Raw genomic sequence first — 18,637 nt, 5'->3', positions numbered from 1 at the left:
CAGTAACATGCCATAAGGCAACCTTCCCTGCTAACGTCCATAGCCAGGGACACTTGGCTAGTTCGAAATACAGGGAAATGCAGAAATGAACAAACTTACAAAATTTCACATGCTGTGTTAGAGCTTTGGAGGCTGCACTGAAGCACTGATGAAAATGGTATGCTAGGTATGTAGTACTATATAAAGATGTTTATGTTCTGGAGTCTTTGTTTTCTTAACCTTTGAAGCTAAACAGTTTGTGTGGCAAAAACTCAGTTGCCACAAGCCAGTGGCTGATGGGGTGGTGTGAAATGTGTTTTGAGAATGACTCAAGCCAAAAAGTGGACCAACGAAAACTACATTCTACGTTAAAAAACCACTGGACAGTTCACAATGAGGTGCTATTTTAAAGAGCATTCTGTGATTTAAAATCATATAACACTTGAGAAGCATGTTCTGGTTTCCAAGTGTCTAATGTCAATTCAATGTTAATTAAAATACACCGGCCTTTCATTGACAGGCATCTGAATCTTTGCGAGAAAACAGGAGCAGGAGGGACTGACATTACCATCCCATAAAGATGTCACCTATCCTCTGTACCCTCTCCTGGTGCTTACCGTAAGTTAACCCCAATTACAAAATAATGCAAACAATTACAGTTGATTGTATAATAAATCAACATGCCAAATCTTGATTTTAACTTCTTTGTATGATTTTAAAATAACATGCTCATAGCTGGAGGTAAATTAACGTATCAAAAATTAATTATCAGGTAAATGTTGCAGTTGATCTACTAGTATAAATGCTTTTAATGTAATTATATTCTCTGATGTAATAATTTCCCTGTGCTCCAAAATGGAAGAAATGAATAACAGTTGAAGAGACTATAGATTTCCTATTCTTTAAACATCTGACAAGTAAAAAAGCAGGACACAGGTCTTAAAATTTCCCATTCCTTTGCAATCACTGCATTTTTCTGAACACTTGACCTTGTCTTTCTGATATTTCCATGAACTGAGGGTCAGGAATAAAAATGTGGGTAGTATGTTGAGGTTCCCGTCAAGTAAATGCAGCTTACAGCTATGAAAACTACAGGGTTTTTTGCCTACTGAGTTCTTATTTTAATAGGTGTTCAAAACCTCTCCTTTAGGTAGCTTGCTACTGGTATTTCAAAAAGCACAAAAAAGTGACATTTAGAAGGAAACAATCTTTTATATATATATATATTTATAAGGCATTTTTGACATTTTTCCATTGTTTGTCATATCCACTGGTAAGTTTAAAAATGTCATTTCCTTCCCTAACAATCTTAATTTTTCTCTTTGCTTTGATATTCCATAAGTAGCAGCGTGAGCATCTGTACAGCTTTTTGCATGCTTTATACTAGGATAAATTCTCTTGTTATTCAAAAAATTACAGATGCAGAAGGAAACAGGAATTCAGCTGCTCCCAATGAATGAGGTTCCAACACTCTGCCTTATGGAGCAGGATTAATTCCTAGTCCCTGCAAAATTAAGGTATCTTCCAGTCCCGTGATACCTATGAATGACAGAACAACCAGGGAATTGTCTTGCACATTTACATTCTTCCCAGTTCCTATTATGACTAGAAGATCATAAGACTTAATACTCCCAGGAAGCTGTAGCTTGCTCTCTTTACCTGAGGACCTGGTAGGGTCAACACGACCTCTGGCCTCTGCAGACTGCATACTCTGCCCTAAGTCCTGGCCTTCTGGGTCTTTGGAGAATCTTTTGTTGGCTCAAAGAAAAGGGAAGGCAGGTAGGGTATCAGAGCACTGGCGTTTCTCCCAGCTTTTTGCAGCATGAATTGCAGGTGCTCTTCAGAAGCTGCCGAGACCCCTATCTACCTGCTATTTATTTATTTACTACCAACAGAAGGCATAGCAAGAGAGAGAGGAGTCATAAATCCCAACAGTCTAGAGTCAGAGAAAGAAAAAGAAGAAACATAAAGTAATATTAAGTCAGTAATGGTGCCATGTTATCCCACTGAGGTGGTCCATCTTCTGGCTACCTACTGCTCAAATGGAAAGTTCAGTCTCAATAGAAGTGACAGACCACAGAGGGGGATGAGTTTGATATGATTTGCCTAAGGGCACTTAGCATTCATAGCGATGTGTTAATGGATAGGTATTCGATCCTTTTATAGTCAGGAAGGAATGAGGGTAGTGTTTAAATGCTCTGCCAAGGAACATAAACAAAGTCAGAATTACAGTGGTGATGCTGGTAGGAAGGTCAAACCACTAGGGTGTCCCCTCTTTTCTTTTTTTTTAAAACCAAAACTAGTGGTTCCTTGTTTTACTGTAAAGAAAGCTGGTAGTATTGTCAAACGTAGCGATTTCAACCTTGTCTTTTCTGCGGTTTGTAATTTTGCAAAACTGATTCTTTTTTTTTTTTTTTTTTTTTTCCCCGACTGAAACTGCATGCAGTCCGTGTCTCATTATCCTTATGGTTGTTGAGCTTTTATGCTCATTTTCAGCTAAGAGTGATTTGGGTCAAACAAAAACATTAGGGAATACTACAGTGTACAGCAATTTCTATCAAAGCCACTGTACGTATTTCACAGCAACACTTTGTTCTTTCTGAACAGTAGATCAAGGGATTAATGTTTGATAGGGGAATGGTCTTGATGTGAAAAATAAGCTTTTGGTGTTCTCACAAACATATACCTTAAGATGGCTGAGTTACAAGCCTCTGAAAATTGCAGTTCATGTATGCTTTGTAGCTTTGCAGAGACTTTGTAGAGCTTAATAGCTATATTTTCAGAAGATTCTGTTCATTCCAAGTCCTTTTTTTGTTTTTGTTTTTTTTGGTTTTTTGTTTTGCTTCTGGCTACAGGGATGGAACAGATTTTCTCTGAATTGCTTTTGTCTAGTCTTTGCTGGCTGGAGGGCTTTGAGTACAGAGAATGTCTTATCTGTCCTCTCAGCTGGTCATTGTCTGACCATCCACAGACACAGGCAGTGCAAGGGAGAACGTAGCGAGCTGGAGGGTACCGGGACTAGAGATGGGGCATGCTGACAGATGGCCAAGAACAGGCATGGGTATGTACCCCAAAGGCAGCTCTGTGGGTCAGACTCCTTGTAGCTCCTCACCATTCACTGTATGCTCCAAGTTATGTGATGGGGAAGCAGCTCTGCCTCAGCTCAGTTCCATGTGGGAGCAGAGACAAGTTGCTGAGGAGCTTTAGGGAGAGAAACAAGTGGTTTGGGGAGATAGTGATCTCCAGATACTAAAATTACATGTTAGTGTTGCCATCCTCCAGCTGGGCATCCAGGTTTAACTCTTCTGGTGTCACAAAAAATCAAACTGCAGCTTGCTCATCATGACAAACTATTTATTTAGCAGGAGAAACGTGAGCTCTGCTCATCTAAGATCCGTCATCCGAAAGACTAGCCTTCTCAATCGACTGTCAGAGAATCATAGTATGGTTTGGGTTGGAAGGGACCTTTAAAGGCCATCTAGTCCACTCCCTCTGCAGTGAGCAGGGACATCTTCAACCAGATCAGGTTGCTCTGAGCCCTGTCCAACTATACAGTGTTTCCTTGAATGTCCCCTCCGTTAGATGGTTGATCTGACCTTGGATCACTGGGAATCATGTACTTCCTGTGATGAGGTTTCCTTCTTGAAGCAGTTCAAGTGGATTTGAATCTGCTAGGACTTCTGTCGACAGTTTTTTAAATAACCCTCTCCACTGCTTGGTGAGGCCTGTCGGCAAATAAAGCCACTATCCCTTTTGATTTCTTTCCAGTTATTTTCTGCATCTAACCTGTCTAGTTTGGGTTCTAATGGCTAGAAATGGCTAAAACATGGCTAGCAAACTATAGCAAACTGCAGAGCAGAAGGAAATCATTAGTTCCCGCTTTTATGTATGACCATGACCATACACAAATGCTACCTACACCACATCTACAAATTCCACATCAATTTTTCTGCAAGTCTTAAAGCATGAGTCCAATGGCGAAGAAAGACCTTCGGCTAAAAGCATACAGCATACAAAGCACTACAGGTTTTTACAGGAAAAAGAACTAAAAGAAGATGGAGTTTCTTAGAGACTGCTTTCTTGTTTTGTCTGTTTTTGAAAAGCAAGGGAAAGTTCCTAAACACCATGCTTAAAGAACATCAAACTTACAAAGGTGAGCTCTTACAATGAGGGAGGTGCTTGAATTAAGGTTGCTTTCAATAGCCATCTTGCATGAAGAAAAGAAAGGTTTTACAAACGATAAAACAGGAACACAATTTACTATTAATAAAATAATGATCATGGCAAGACTGACTGGCAGATTGTGCTATGAAAAAAAAGAGGTTGTGACCATAAACGATAGTTAAGAACTATCGGAAGACAACTTCAACCCTGTTGGCACTGGTCAAAAGAAGTTATCCAACTTTCTGCTGAAGACACTCCTGGGAATTCTGCTGGAAGGTCAGGAAGGATACTTGTTCAACAACTTCATTGTGATCACATGGGTTAACGGCCTTCATGGTGAGATACTCATGACCACCCCCAAGACGTGCACTACTTTTTGGGATGGCATTTTATCAGGCTTGGAAGATAGTTCTACTGGGAATGTTTTACAGTTAGTGTAAACAGCCCCAGCTCATGCATGTGAAGGATTTGCATAGCTATGCAAGTCAGTGAAGAACAGGACTCAGACATTATCCAAATGGATTTGGGTAAACAAGTTCTGCTCTTCACAGAGAGAACTACATCAGCATGTCAGAAACCTAAATATTGCTGGACTTTTTTGGTAGCAGAGCATCCATCAATGGACTCTGTAGTGCAAAAATGAAGGTGGCACTGAGCCTCAGCCTCTTCTCAGTGAATTTAGTGGCTCTATACTATAGATGTAGTATCATAGAGAAATAAATTTAATCTTTGGCACACTTTCATCTGTGCAGTGCACTGCTGGTTTACCGATTGAGAATGGGAGAGCTGGAAGGGAATAAGCGCTGAGGAACATTTCATCTCCAAGAATCCCACTGGATGTTTCAAGGCTCAGTGTGCCCATCCACGCACTACCCTTTCCCAGTTCCCTCATCAGTGGGCTTTACAAAGGCAGCTGTGAAAGTCACAGTGATACTGGACAGGCGAGTGGATGTCTTGGAGAGGGGAAGGAAGCTGAGCTAGGGCTGGCTCGGGTCCTTCTGGTGTTCTTGACATGGTCTAATGTAGGCTGCAAGATGTGGTTCCTTAAATTCAGCACAGGACTACACCGCAGAATAAAAAGAGGGAGTAAAGATAAAAGATAAAAATCTTATCTGCTAGGAATCAAAGATTATGAATTCATTTCATATACATCACCAGACATCCATTAACCAAAATGGGTTTTGGTTAAAAGGATGGGCTGTGTTTGAATCCACAATAGGAAGATGAAAAGCTGCACAGTCCTTTCATATTTTATTTTGTTTTAGCATATTGCTTCCCAACATCACAGTATTAAGAAGAGGCTACATCCCAGACTCACTTCAGAAAAGAGATAAAATAATCAGCTTATGTCTTTCATTTCTCCTGGTTTGCAGAAACTTGTAAGCAGCAGATTACCTCTCATGAACAGGTTCAGAGATACTTTTTTATTCACCTACCTGTACTCACTCTACAGGATTATTTAGGATAATCTTCAAAAGAGCAACTAAGGAAGTCAAACTTAAACCATTTTATGAAACACCTTCTGCTTTCATGCCTATTAGCTCTCTTTTTCAGTTCTAGTAATAAGATTACAGTAACATTCTGCTTCCATAAAATCATGACAGGTATGAATATTAAGTAACCAGTATGGTTCTCTGATTTATTCTGTACTTCTACTGATAGTAGATACGTCAGACATTTACCACACTAATTCACATTCTCTGCACACCTATCGTTGATTGCAGAAGAACTTCTCTAAATGGGTGGCTTTAAACCATATTTTAATAGAGCAGCGCATTTCTTACACATTTGTAACATTGGTCCTAAGTTGCATTTGTTGCACTGCATGTGGAAGGAGATCGTCCAGTCCTTAACCTCATTCCCCCATCTGCACTTTCTGCCAGCCCCGTTGAAATAAGGTGTGAGACGCTTTAACTCTGTACAGCTTTTCTCTCCCGTTTTAGATGTGCCTGTGGGCCATTGCCTGCAGAAATCAATGTTTTGTCATTATTGCTGATGCTGAGACTGAAGCAGCGCCCGGCTGGTAAGAACAGAATTGAAATCCCACCTCGCACAGCATACGGGCACTTTGGGCAGTAGAAAGATGTGACGGATCCGTTGATCAAAGTTGCAGCAGTTTACATGCTTCAGTGGAATCACAGAGATTAGGCCAGCTGGGACTGTAGAGTATTTGTTCTGACTTGGTAAAATAAAGTTTTCAACCAAGATAGAAAACCAAGCCTAAAGCTTGGCTTTTATCTTCATAAAAAGAAATGGTTTAGAGCAGGTTTTTTTCCATGCTCCCCAATGCACTACTGGAGACTGCAGCGTGGATTCTTTTCACATCCACCTGTAAAAGCATCTGAATTTTATCACCCAGCCTTCCAGAATTTTGACTCTTTTGCACTGACTCTTTGGTGAATCTGCTGACTTGCTTGCTTCTGTTTAAGTGGTTTTGGTTATTTGGTGGCGGAGGAGTGGTTGTCTGCTGCAATTACTGTTGTTTTGATTGCGTCCACTGAGAAAAATGGTGGGGCCTGCGGGAAGCCCCTGTGTGATGGAGAGCAGGGCAGGAAATTGCTGGAAACTTCATCTGATATTGCCCAAAGCAGCCAGATTGTGACAAATGACATTTTGTAAGGTTGCTCGGGCAGCTCATCCAGTGGCTGGTAACTCTAAGGCTGATGGCAAGCACGGGGCTTTTCTGTCCTTCATTTTTTAGTGTAAACTGACATATATGTACTGGTAATGAAATGTTTGGTTGTACAGCAGTTTTCATCTGGGGATCGTAGCTATTTACTTTTATTAGCAAATCCGGGTTGTTTTTCTCTGTGGGGCTTACTTTTATCAGTCTGTTTTAATAATTGGCACCCATGGAGCAACCAAGCTCCACTATCACAGTCTGAAACTTCTAAGCAGTTTACCTTAGTGTTATGCACTCAGATTTTGCCTGTGAACAAATGCTGATGCTAAATCAGTGTGTGAAGACTGATAATTAAAGTGCTTGTTGCCCCGTGACGCTTCCTGAAGACATTCTGGACCTCATAAGCCCCAAATGGGTCAGATGTTTTAGTGCACAGTTGTGTTAGCGCTTGGTTTGAGCTGCTGTAGGACAGAGACTGACTGTGCTCTTAATTTGTTATTTCAGATTGCTTGTGGGTGATCACCACATTGTTGCAATTTTAATTTTTTTTGATCAAAAGGAAAGAAAATACTGCTTTTTTTTTTTTTTTTTTTTCCTGAAGGGGGTCTATTCAGAGAGCGAGACTGCCAGCCTTGGGAGTTCTGCCCTTCTGAAAGCTGACAGAATTTCCTGTAAGAGTTGCTTTTATAAAGGCTGCTTCCTCTCAGATTTTTATGTTGCTTTTCCTTTTTTCCATTTCTTCTCTTTGTTCTTACTCTCTCCCCACTTGTTCTCATTCATTTAACTTGAATCTGTGTACTTCAAAAAAGAACTGAAGTAATAACATGCTGATTTCTACAGTTAACTTCATGTATTTACATTCTTCCCTGACCACCTCTTTATTAAATAGAAAGCAAATTTTCTTGAGACTTGGTATTGCTGTCATTAGCACAATTTGGGGCAGTAGGTACTTGAAGACTTGCACCTGCTTCTGAAGCAGCAGCCATGACATTTTTTCACCCTTGTTTCATTATGCCCGTGCTGCCTAAGCCCAGCACAGTCATGAACCTTATCCACAAATATTCTAATTTTACAGATGGTTAACTGAAAGTTTCGTTGTTGTGCCCATCCTATCCAACAGTCCTTCCTTCCTTTCGGGCCACTCCTGCCATGCAGGATGACTCACTCAACTTCCTGGGAGTTTCCAGTCGCAAGAATTTATTGACCGAGGTGTTTTTACTATTATTCACCTCTGCAGGCATTGCAAAGTCAGAGAAGCTATCCAGGTTCTGTATTTTAAGACACAGTTATTTCACATGAGGGTGCTTTTTCCTGTGTTGGAAATGAAACAGGTTTGTGGGGAATATGCTGCAAGACTTTGAGTATTTCAGCAGGTAAGACATTAAAAGGAAAGCACAAGCCATGCATTTATAGGGCTATGAGGTTTAATTCTGGTTTTAGTTAGATGAGTGTAGGTTTGTTGAATGAAATATAACTGCATCGCTCGATCTGTCCGAGTACTTTAAATATGTATGCCAAAGATGAAATTGCAGTTAAGAGTATGAAGTGGGTTTTGATGGCAAATATCACCCGACATCTCTTTTTCAGGATTTCTTTATTAGAATCAATAACTTGGGAATGACAGGGCGGACTTCACATAAACTGCTGAGAATGGTCCTACATATGTACTGTAAAATTCTGGAAAATGGATTAGTTAAAAAACTCTAGCAAATTATAGTTTTCAGGTATTTAAACTGAGTACCTTTAAACCCAAGAATTCTGCACTAAGCTGAATTTTTTCCATTATCCATGGGAACCTCCCATGCATGGACAGATGATCCTGTTACTCCACTGAGTGGGATCTGTGGCAGTACCCTCTGATCCTGCTCAGAGTCCTCACCCCCTTCTCCCCTCTATCCTAATCCTTCCCTGCCTCCCATCCATCTGCTCCACGTGGCTTCCTGCGCTCTTGTTCCTTGTCGCCTGCCCTGCTGTGTCCACTCTCAACTGCAGGCATCAGCCAGGCTGTTAGAGAACCCGAGAAGCTCCATCACACGCCGTTTCCAGAGCTTCTGCCTCGATGTCATCAGCTCAGCATCGCTTTCACAGCAGCTGGCTTGTTTTCAGAAACTGAGGAAAAGGCGGGGGAAGCAGCGGAAATCAGACTTTCCGCTGGAGATGTGTAATTCCAGCCCAAACAATAGTGATGCAGCAATGACTCTGTAATGCAACCGCATCCCTTCTGCTGGTGCTAGGGGTGTCCAGGGGCCTCCCAGCGTGGCGGCTCTCTCATCGCCGCCAGGTTAATGCTCTGCTAGGGAAGCAGAGAGAGGAACCACCACACCGATGCGTAGCACCAGGTGTAACAGTAACATCTACCAGCAGCAGGGTAATTCCCAGGCTGGCTTGCAAGTATGTGTTGTGTGGACCTTGTGAACAGTCCAACACAGGCTCCTCATGCAGGAAGCGAAGGGCTGGCTTCTGTAGGGATACGTGTGTTTACCTTAAAAGAAGAATGTGCATCTTTTTCCCAGAACAGACCGTGTTTTCTGTTCTTTCGGCCACAGGCTGCATTCACGCTTCCTCAGAATATAACAAACACAGAGTTTACAAAGTGTTTCCCTGACTCGCCTATCAATTTCTGTCTCGATGAGTGGTCTCCCGTGTCCTGAGCAGGCTTCTGGAAGCACTTTCTCCCACAGAAGTGGTTTTGGCTTGACACCACTCCTGGATTTTACAGAGCTGATCTTCACACAGCCCCTCGGCCTGACAAGTCACAGGGAGATCTCATGGTGACAGCTAAAATCATAATCCGGCCTTTGGGCACGCCTGACAGAGCTGATGCCTCTCAGGAGCACAGAGATGTGGACTTAGATATGAAAGTACGTTCGTTACAAATGACTAGGGGGAGGTGGCGGGCCCCCTCTGACCCGCGGCTCGGCCCGCACACCCCCAGCCGCGCCGAGGGCGAGCGGGCTGGCACAGCGCACGCAGTTTTCCCACATTTCTTGAGAAGCTTGAGTTTTTTCCTCTAGGAAAAGTCCGCACAAGCACGGAGCGGGCAGCAGCCGCCGGGCCCCGTCAGGGCAGAGGCGGGGGGGGGAAGGGTGGCGCGCGGCCCGCCGGCCTCAGCGCGGTGCCAAGCGGCGCGGAGGGACGCAGCACGCGCGGCCGCCACTGCCCCTCAGGGCGGGCCCCGCCGCCGCCGTCGCCCCTTTAAGCACGGACGCCGCTCCCGGCCTGCCCCGCGCCGGCAGCCCCGCCCCCGCCCGCGCGCGCCGCCTCGCCTCGCCCGGGCCGGGCCCATCCCGTCCCGTCCACCGGCCAGGAGCGGAGCGGCGGCAGCCAGTGAGCGAGCCCCCCTCCGCCGGCCCGCGCCGCTCGGCCAGCCCCTCCGCCGGCGGCCCAGCGCCATGGGGGGCGGCGGCCAGCGCCGGGCGCGGGCGCTGTGGCTGGCGGTGCTGTGGTTGTGGTTGCCGGGGCGGTGCGGCGGCGCCATGGACGAGTGCACGGAGGAGCGGAGCGGCCGGCCGCAGCGCTGCATGCCCGAGTTCGTCAACGCCGCTTTCAACGCCACGGTGCTGGCCACCCACACGTGCGGGACGCCGGCCGAGGAGTACTGCGTGCAGACCGGCGTCACCGGCGTCACCCAGTCCTGCCACCTCTGCGACGCCGCCCAGCCCCACCTGCGCCACGGCGCCGCCTTCCTCACCGATTACAACAGCCCGGCCGACGCCACCTGGTGGCAGAGCCGCACCATGCTGGCGGGCGTGCAGCACCCCACCGCCGTCAACCTCACCCTCCACCTGGGTAAGGAGCGCCCGCCGCCCCGCGCCGCCCTGAGGGAAAAGGGCGCCCAAGGCGGCGGGGCCGCGCCGGGCTGAGGGGCGCTCGGGGGGCTGTGGCCGGGCCCCTGGGGGCAGCGGGTGGCTGGCGCGGGGTGTCGGTGGGTGTAAGCGGCTGGCTGCCGGCTTGGGGGAGGCTCGTCCCGGGTCCGGGCTGGCTGCGGAGTCCCGGCTGTGGCCGAGGGCTCGGTCCCGTAGGGCGCGATGCGGGCTCCTCTTCGCCCCGCGGCTGCTGGCCCGTGAGGAGAACCTGAGCTGCAGAACGGCCCTTTCCAAACCTGGATTTCAGCCTCCTCCGCAGAGGCAGAGCCAAACCGAGTGTTGAAGGGGTCGCTCCCTCGCAGCCCGCGTTGTGCTGCCCTGCAGGCTGCCGGGCGCGTCTGCCCGGTACCCTCGTACGCCGGGGCAGCGCTGCCCGTGAGGTGCTGGGGGGGGGGGGGCTGCTTTGTCAGAGAGCGGTCAGCATTGCCGCAGAACTCCTAACATCGAGTCAATAACAAAGAAGGTGAATTTTCTGATAATTGGCATGTCCAGAGGTTCCTTCGGGATAAAGTGTTTTAGCCCTCGCTTTGGCTTGTGGGCAAGCTTTTCTTTTCCCCTGTGCATTCAGTTGTTTAAGCTCTCATGACGTGGAGGAAGGGTGATTGTTTAGAACTGGAGGACAAGCCAGCCAACGGAAAGTTAAAACCACAGCTTATATCCTCATGTCATCAAATAAAGTGAAAATTAAAAAAAGTCCTGCTGTAACCATTCACAGTTTCTAATCAAGAGCAGCCTGTTGAATCTTAAGTTTAGCGTCAGTAACGCGTCTCACTTCCAGAGGAAAAAAACTTGCGTTAGGGGTCAGGCAGCTGGATCTTGGGTTTGACAGCCTGCGAGCAGGTTGTGTGGAAGCTCCCACCCGAGCTGGTGAGGTGATGATGGTGCCCAGCCCTGTACCGGGGTCGCCTGAGCGCATCCATCTGCCCCAGCAGCTGGGAGTGCCTTGCTGCCCTGAAGTGTTTCTTTGTGTTAGGAGCTTCTAAATAAATACACCACAGAAGCATGTGTAGTCATTTGGATGAGGGGAGGTAGTCACTAAGGCTTCTTTATCTTTATCTTTTTTTTTTTTTGTACATTTGGAAATTTTTATGGGAGGTGCCTGGAAAAAACAGTAAGCTAAGGTTTTATCTCAACTTCTTAATATAAATCATCATCATTCTTCATTAACAAGGTAAAGTTTAGTTTATAGACACATCTGCATTACTGCTGTCCTTGACTCTGTGCACCCATATGCATACATACACATGGGTATTACAAAAATAACGTTGTTTCAACACACTAAAGCAAACAATGTGCCATGTCCTGAGCGCTGAAGAAATGTGCATGTTTCTTGTGAAGAAAACAACTGCATCTTTAAAATACTGTAATATTGCAATATGATTGCTAGTCACTTGGGTTTTAGGTTTGTTTGCAGGCTCTTGTAGCTTTGTATATTTGCTCTGGCGTATTTTAGGCTAGAGTATAACTTTTAAGCAGAAGCTGCGTGACATTCAGATACTTGATGGTTTTTTTTCCCCATTTGTTAACCCCCCGCCCCGAGTTAGGGTTTTGGGTGGCATATTTGTAGTGTAAAGCCTTTGAAGGATCAGAAGCTTGTTACTGGCATGGTAGTGGTGGCAGGACTTAGTTTTAAGACAGCTAGCCGCGAAGCATTAAGCTATCTGTGCATGTGCTGTGCGAGCAGTAGACATTCCTGTATGACTTTGTATGCGTTGCTGAGTTCACTGCAGGCTGAAGAACCGTCAAGCACTGCAAAGTGCCATTTGGGGCATCTCCGGTGCCCCAAACTCTGCAGCATTGCTCTGCTCTGCTTCTGTGAACTCTTCAAACCATCTTTGTGTGCATGAGCTGTTGGGTGCCGCATTTGGATTCTGTGTGCCTGAGGGCCATTCCCCATGGCGCACCATGGTCTGCGGGACACTTAATTATTGACCTCAGTGAGAGAAGAGGCAAAGAGCTTAACAAGTATTTCTGTACTCGGTAGGACGTAAATGCATTCTGGGACACAAAGCCCTTTTATGCAGTTAGTTCTGCAAGATCTTTGAGGATTAGGCTGTGTGCTCAAACCCGTATCCTTGTTTGATTCCGCAGTTGCCTTTATTTCTAAAGGCACTGGTATCCTGAATGGTTAGTGCTGCTTTGCACCTATTCAGGACCGGCAGCATCGACTCTAGGCTTTCAGCATGTAATTGCCGTCCTGCACTGAGTTTTCTGCAGTTTGGGATGTCTCAATTAACATCCAGTGATGTTAAGTCAGTGTAGATCAGAGTAATGTTTTGGAGGAACCTGCAAGAGGTCAGTAAGAGCTGTGGGCCTGTTGCCAACATGTGAATGTGGGTTTCTTTGAATCTTACAACTTGTAGTTCAAAACAAGTTAAAAAACCCCTTTGGTTTGGGGACTAGATGCCAGCAAAGAGCCTGATACAGAAAAATACAGCGCAGATCACTGTTACCGAGTTAAGGGCTTGGATCCCTGGAAGTGTTTGGAGAGGAAATACGTGCCCAGAAGTTAGGGTGTTCCCTGGGGAGAGGGGAGTTGGCGTAATTACCAGTCCCTGCACAAGGAACATCTGGAGTTATAAAAGCTGTTTCTCTTTGTATGAGAGGGTATTAAGACCCCCTAAGTAAGAGGCCTCCCCGGAGAGGCTCGGAGACGTGAGTCTGCAGCTGTGAATCGGGAGAAGGGGGAAGTTGAACCCATTCCCAGGGTGGTGTCTGGGTAATTAGGTTAGTGGGCGAGAGGAGGGGGAGCACTGCTGTGTCCTTTCTTCCACTTATCTTAAAAGTTTCCTTTCACTTCCTCTGTTTTCCAGTTCCTCAGGTTGAATTATTTCTAATTTTGACTTGGCCCAACCAGTCTTTTAGTTCCCCCCCCGCCAGCCCCCCAACACTACCCTCCCGCCATGTTCCCATATATTCCAGGAATAAAGGACTATGCGGCAGCGGTGCCAGCTTTTAAATAGAAGATGGCAGCCGAGCCATTACAGTATGTAGATAGTTGTCTGCTTTTTTTGAAGCCAGAATGTCACGTTATTTTTACAGTCTGTGCTGTTTGCTTCTGCTGGGAGCATTGGGATAGCTCTGGCATCTCCCCAGCACTTTGTGTGCGTATGTTTTAGCACAGCTTTGCTATTTAGACCCCTAATGCACCAAAACAAAGACGTGTGTTAAAGATGCTCCTTTGAGCACTCAAAGAAGGGGTAAAGAAGTAGCATGGAGTATTTTTGGTGCTGAATGGTGTTAATTAAGGGCTTATATTTTTTCAGATTTATCTCTTCTTTCAGAGCAGATTCTCACTTCTTCCTTCTGCAGCTCTAATTTTGCTGTGCTTTCTGTTGTTTCCACACACTTTTACGTGTGCCTCCCTGTTCTCTTCCCAGCTGGCCCTGCTGGAGGCATCTCTCATTTTTCCCCACCACTTTTACTCTCTGCTTGGATCTGCTTGATTTCAGCTATCGTGATCCTGGTGTTTTGTTCCTCGGACAAAGAGGCAGCGTCCTCAGCATGCTGGTGGCTCTTTGGTGGTTGTGGGGTGGCCCCACCTCTGCTGAGAGCAGTTGTGCTTTTATCAACAGCCTGCAAGCTAGGAGCGCTCTGGTCTGGCTTTCCCAGTGCAGGTGAGTCCCCACTGCATCTCAGCAGGGACAGTGCCCAGGAGATGTGCTTGACCGATGATGCTGGTGGCCTCTGCTGTGAATTCAGGGATACCTTGTAGGCAGGAAGGACCAATTCCTACTCCTGTCATTGCCTGGGAAGAGGAGCTGGTGTTTGGTGCTGGGAGGCAGCCTTCTGCTAGCCTGCTTTTCAAGAAGAAAAATGAAATTGCTGGTTACCTTCATTAAAAATATGTCGGCTGCGTCTGTGGGCATGGATTGTGGTTAGAGCTGAGTGTTCCTGATCTTGAATTCTTCTGAAATCCCTGCTGTAGACCAGCCTAGAAACCCATGTCACCCAGCCGGATGGTATCTTGTATGTATAAAAAGAAAGACTTGTAAAAGCGGTTGGTGGTTAGGAGAAATGGATTGCCTGTCTCTTTCACGTCCTCCTTTTCTAACCACTCAGTCCTTTATTTGGCTTTGAGGAGAGCGATGATGCTTGGTTATATATACTTTGTCTGCAAAGTGTAGTTTGGGGTATGACTGCCATTTGAAGGCATTTACAAGGCAACCTAGGCAAGATGCCAGTTCTTGTGTTCAGCCTCAGCTTGATTTGCCAGTTGTTTGTAGCAGGTGAGATTTTTTTTCTTTAGTGCAGAAAAGCAGCTTTTTTTTTTTTTTTTTTTTTTTTTTCATTTAATGGAGGGCTATAAAGTGTGCCTTAAATTAAGTACCTAGTTTATGCTGCTGGGACGCAATCAGTTGCTTTGTTTTACTTAGTGCAGCAGAGCGATGCCCTTGGTTTGCTGGTTATCCTATCAAAAGTTTATGAGGCTGCGGTTCGTTGCCTTCCTAGGGAACCACCGTGAAACCAACTGCGAGCAAGCAGGACGGACGCACGTGAAGTTTTGCGTAGCATAGCTGCAATTTGAAAACTCTTGAGAAATGGTAATTAATGCTCTGGGAGAGTGTTTCCGGCACTTAGGCTGGCGTTACGGGGTGCGCTGGGAAGCCCTCGCAGACTTGTTGAGCCAGGGCTGGGAAGAGCCAGCCCTACGCCACAGTGGCTTCGCGGTGGTATTTGAGGAGCCCTGGGGGGGACTCTATTTTAGTTGGTTTTGCAGAGGCTTGATTTACAATTTGCAGGTTTCAACATGAGTAGTTAAGAGATCAGGGCTTTTAATGGCCAGCAGTTGTTTAGTGCGGTTATATAAAGTCGCTTTAAAGCTCTTTATCGCTTCCCGCATACCCTTTAAATTCCCAGGTTTTCTCCAGTTCCTCTGTCCTGCATCTTTCTTGGGGTGCTGATGCCACTGCGTGACGTCTTTGGGAGTACTGTATGTGGCATAGCGTTTATTTTGGGGGATGGAGAGAGCTGAGTTTGTGTGGTATTTTGCTGCAAAAACAGCTGCTATTTGTGGTGTTTGCCCTGCGTTGCTGGGAGGATTAATCACTGGTTTTGACACAGTCAGATAGTTGCTTTTGTAGGTTTAAATCTTGGAAACTGTCGTTTGCTGCTCAGAATGGTTAGCTTGCTGAAAATTTTCTGGCTTATTCGGTAGCATTTCTCTTGCAGCCTGAGGCTTCGGGAGGCTCTCGCAGTCTCTTTGACTCTGCAAGTGAAAATCCGAGGCTGCCACTTCCCGCGGAAATGAAAAATGGGATTGCTCTGCAAACATGTAGAGAGAATAATTTCCAGCGCAGATGGATAGGATGGGAAATTTGGATCTCTAGTTCACCATAATTCTTAAAAACACGACTGTGAGTGTGTCCTTAATCATGCAACCTTTGTCAGACGGAGACCTCCCGCTTGTGTCCTCAGGGCCTTAATTCATCACTTGCCATCACTGGTGACTGCAGTGCTGAGTGATTTCACGCAGGCTCACTGTCTGGTTCTTTTTTTGTACCTGTGAGTTAGCTGGGACACGAGGTCTGGTGTGTTAAATTGAACTAGTCGCATCTAACGTCACCGTCTCTGGTTCATAATAACCTTCAGGAGCTCAGCCTGGGGCTGCAGGCCCTCTTGTAAGCTCCTGCCTGAGAAGAGCTGTTTCAGCCTGCTTTTGCGTGTCACTTAACCATGAAATCTTGCTTATTGGTGGCCACCACGGTGTGTTTTGATAAGAAAATGAAGTATTTCTGCAAAAAACTCTTGCTGGGTATGTTGTACTGCCGTGCAAACAGGAGTATATTGGGGTCCCCCCCCAGGTGCAGAGTAGCCCTGTGTGTCTCAAATTAAGCTTTATGGTCTTTAAGTGAGGGATGAATGTGGATCCTGGTGTGGAGGACCTGTGGCATCACTAGCTGTGTTTAAAGCTCTTTGTAATGCTAGGACAATCTCCTAATGCTAAGCCATCTGCAAAGGATGTACTTGGGATTGCTCTCCGTAGCATCCCTTGAATAATGTCGTGTTTCTAGCAGCTTGCTGGTACTATGGTGATGTTGGCTGTCGCATCAGCATTGATGAGAGGTTTAGGACAGCTGCTAATGAAGCAACTGCACCAGGAGATTAAAGAGCTGCTACTAGTAGGCATTTACAGTTGTCAAATGGGACAGGGAATGCTGAGAGGAGAGCCAGCCTTTTGTAGTCTGCCAGACTGCAGGTGCAAGCTGCTGTAAGCCTTTGTGGGGTGTGTTAGGTGCTTTTGAGGTAAGACACAATGATTTCTCAGAATTTATCAGATGTAAAAGCTTGGAAAATGGTGAAAACTCATCACCTGTAAAAAGGCTCTGAAATGGCAAGGTAACTTTGTTTCAAGTTAAAGAAAACAAATGAGCCTCGGTCTTTAATCTCCTCCTCAGTCCAGCCTATTTGAGAGAGATTTTTTTTTTTTTTTGGGGGGGGGGGGGGAACCCCAACAAAAAACCCAAACCAAAACCAAACCCCAGCCAACCCCCTTATATATTATTCAGTGATCTTCAGCATTTTGTTTTGAAACTGGGTGGCAAAGCGCTTCTGGTTTCCATGCTTCTACTTGTTTTAGATATTCCAGTGTGATAGTCATCAAAGAGCTGTTTCCACTGGTAATCATGCCTGCAGTTCTGACACAACACAGCTGTGTTCAGTAATGGAGAATTTCAAAATTTCCTCTTTTAGAAATAGTATCCAAAAACTATTATTGGATTTTTTTTTTCCTTTGGTAGGTAAGCTAGTACCATCTTGTACATGGGAGGTAGACTTCCAGGTAGCTTGAGGGCTTCTTTTGTTCAGTTGGTTTGGGGGTTTCTTGTTTTTGTGGGGGAAGGGGAAGATTTTTAAGGCTTTTTTAGAGACTATCTATTGAGATCTTGTGAAGATCCAGCATTTCTGGGTTCTTGGGTCAGCTTTCTGAATGTTCTAGTCTCTGTTGCAGAGTTTGGTATGTTTGGAGAACTACTTATCTGACTTGGCTTTGTAGTGGCTCCTGTGTTTTACAGGAGGACGAGGTAATTTTCTTGAATCTTGAGGTGTGGGAAGATCAGGGTGCAGAACTGTTAAATGGTGTCAGGACTGGCAGCTGGCCCCTATCAATGGCCTGAAGTGGAAAGGAGGAAGACTCGGCCCTTGCGTTGGTAGGGGCCTTTACAACAGAAAGATCAGCTATATCTAGGGAGTATTTTTTTTTTTTTTAAAGGCAAAACAAAAAAACAACCACCAAAACCCCCTAAAAATCTACCAAACATCAAAACCTGCTTGGTAGCAGGGGCTGTTCTTCCCCAGCACCTGTGTGTTCAAGTGGCCAGTGGCTGACTGCATGTAGTAGCCTGTGGGTTGCCTGAAATGCTCACTCTCTCAGGTGCTCCAGGGCCAAGGGAGCACTGCAGATTTTGGGGTTGGCACCAGCCCAGTTCTAAGCAACACTGCTTTCATCTTTTGAGTTTTCAAGGTCTGCTTTATAGCTCAACCTACTTGGTATCAGGAAGGACCTTGTTCCCACCGCTGTGCGCTGCTGCTTGTGCAGCATGTCGCACTTGGGCTGTGGGTTTTTTTGTTTGTTCTGGGGTGGGTGGGTGGGATATCAAGGATCCCAAACAGTTGTGGTTTTGTTTTGTTTTTTTAAATATTTTTTCCTGTGTATTTTGTTTCAGGAAAGTGAATCCATCTAATCTTCTAATTAGAAGATAATGTGTCTCAGACGCTTTAAGCAAATGGTTGCATTGAACCTCATCAAGAGGGATAGATGGGCTGTTTTCTTGGTGCTTTCTTATGCTGTGCTTACAAGGTTGTGGAGTATAAGCTACGTGCTTTGAAAGGAGCGCTTTGTGTTGGGAGGATCTCTTACTGAGGTTAGTGGAATAAAAATCAGTCCCTTCTGGAAAAACTACCATCAGATGCTTCTTGGTATCAAAGTGTTAAGTGGGACTGCTTGACTGAGTAAAAAGAAAATGTTCTTGTCCTAAGACTTCTGTGGTGCATGATGATTATTTAT

General features: G+C 45.7%; 2 protein-coding genes across 2 annotated transcripts in view; both read left to right on the top strand.

Annotated features, from left to right (window-relative positions):
• The window catches only part of DHX9 (DExH-box helicase 9), a 51,645-nt gene extending 44,505 nt beyond the window's left edge, over nt 1-7,140 (top strand). The window contains exons 29-30 of the mRNA XM_055724749.1: nt 500-597; nt 6,087-7,140. The gene's annotated coding sequence lies outside the window, so the exon portion shown is untranslated. The remainder of the gene's footprint in view (nt 1-499; nt 598-6,086) is intronic.
• Nucleotides 7,141-10,009: 2,869 nt separating this feature from the next.
• Nucleotides 10,010-18,637, top strand: part of LAMC1 (laminin subunit gamma 1) — a 69,446-nt gene continuing 60,818 nt past the window's right edge. The window contains exon 1 of the mRNA XM_055724744.1: nt 10,010-10,555. Coding sequence (XP_055580719.1) covers nt 10,159-10,555 — 397 coding nt within the window. The 5' untranslated portion in view covers nt 10,010-10,158. The remainder of the gene's footprint in view (nt 10,556-18,637) is intronic.

The sequence above is a fragment of the Falco cherrug genome, chromosome 12 (assembly GCF_023634085.1).
Source record: "Falco cherrug isolate bFalChe1 chromosome 12, bFalChe1.pri, whole genome shotgun sequence".
Taxonomy (NCBI): domain Eukaryota; kingdom Metazoa; phylum Chordata; class Aves; order Falconiformes; family Falconidae; genus Falco; species Falco cherrug.
This window is presented reverse-complemented; position numbering and strand designations above follow the sequence as displayed.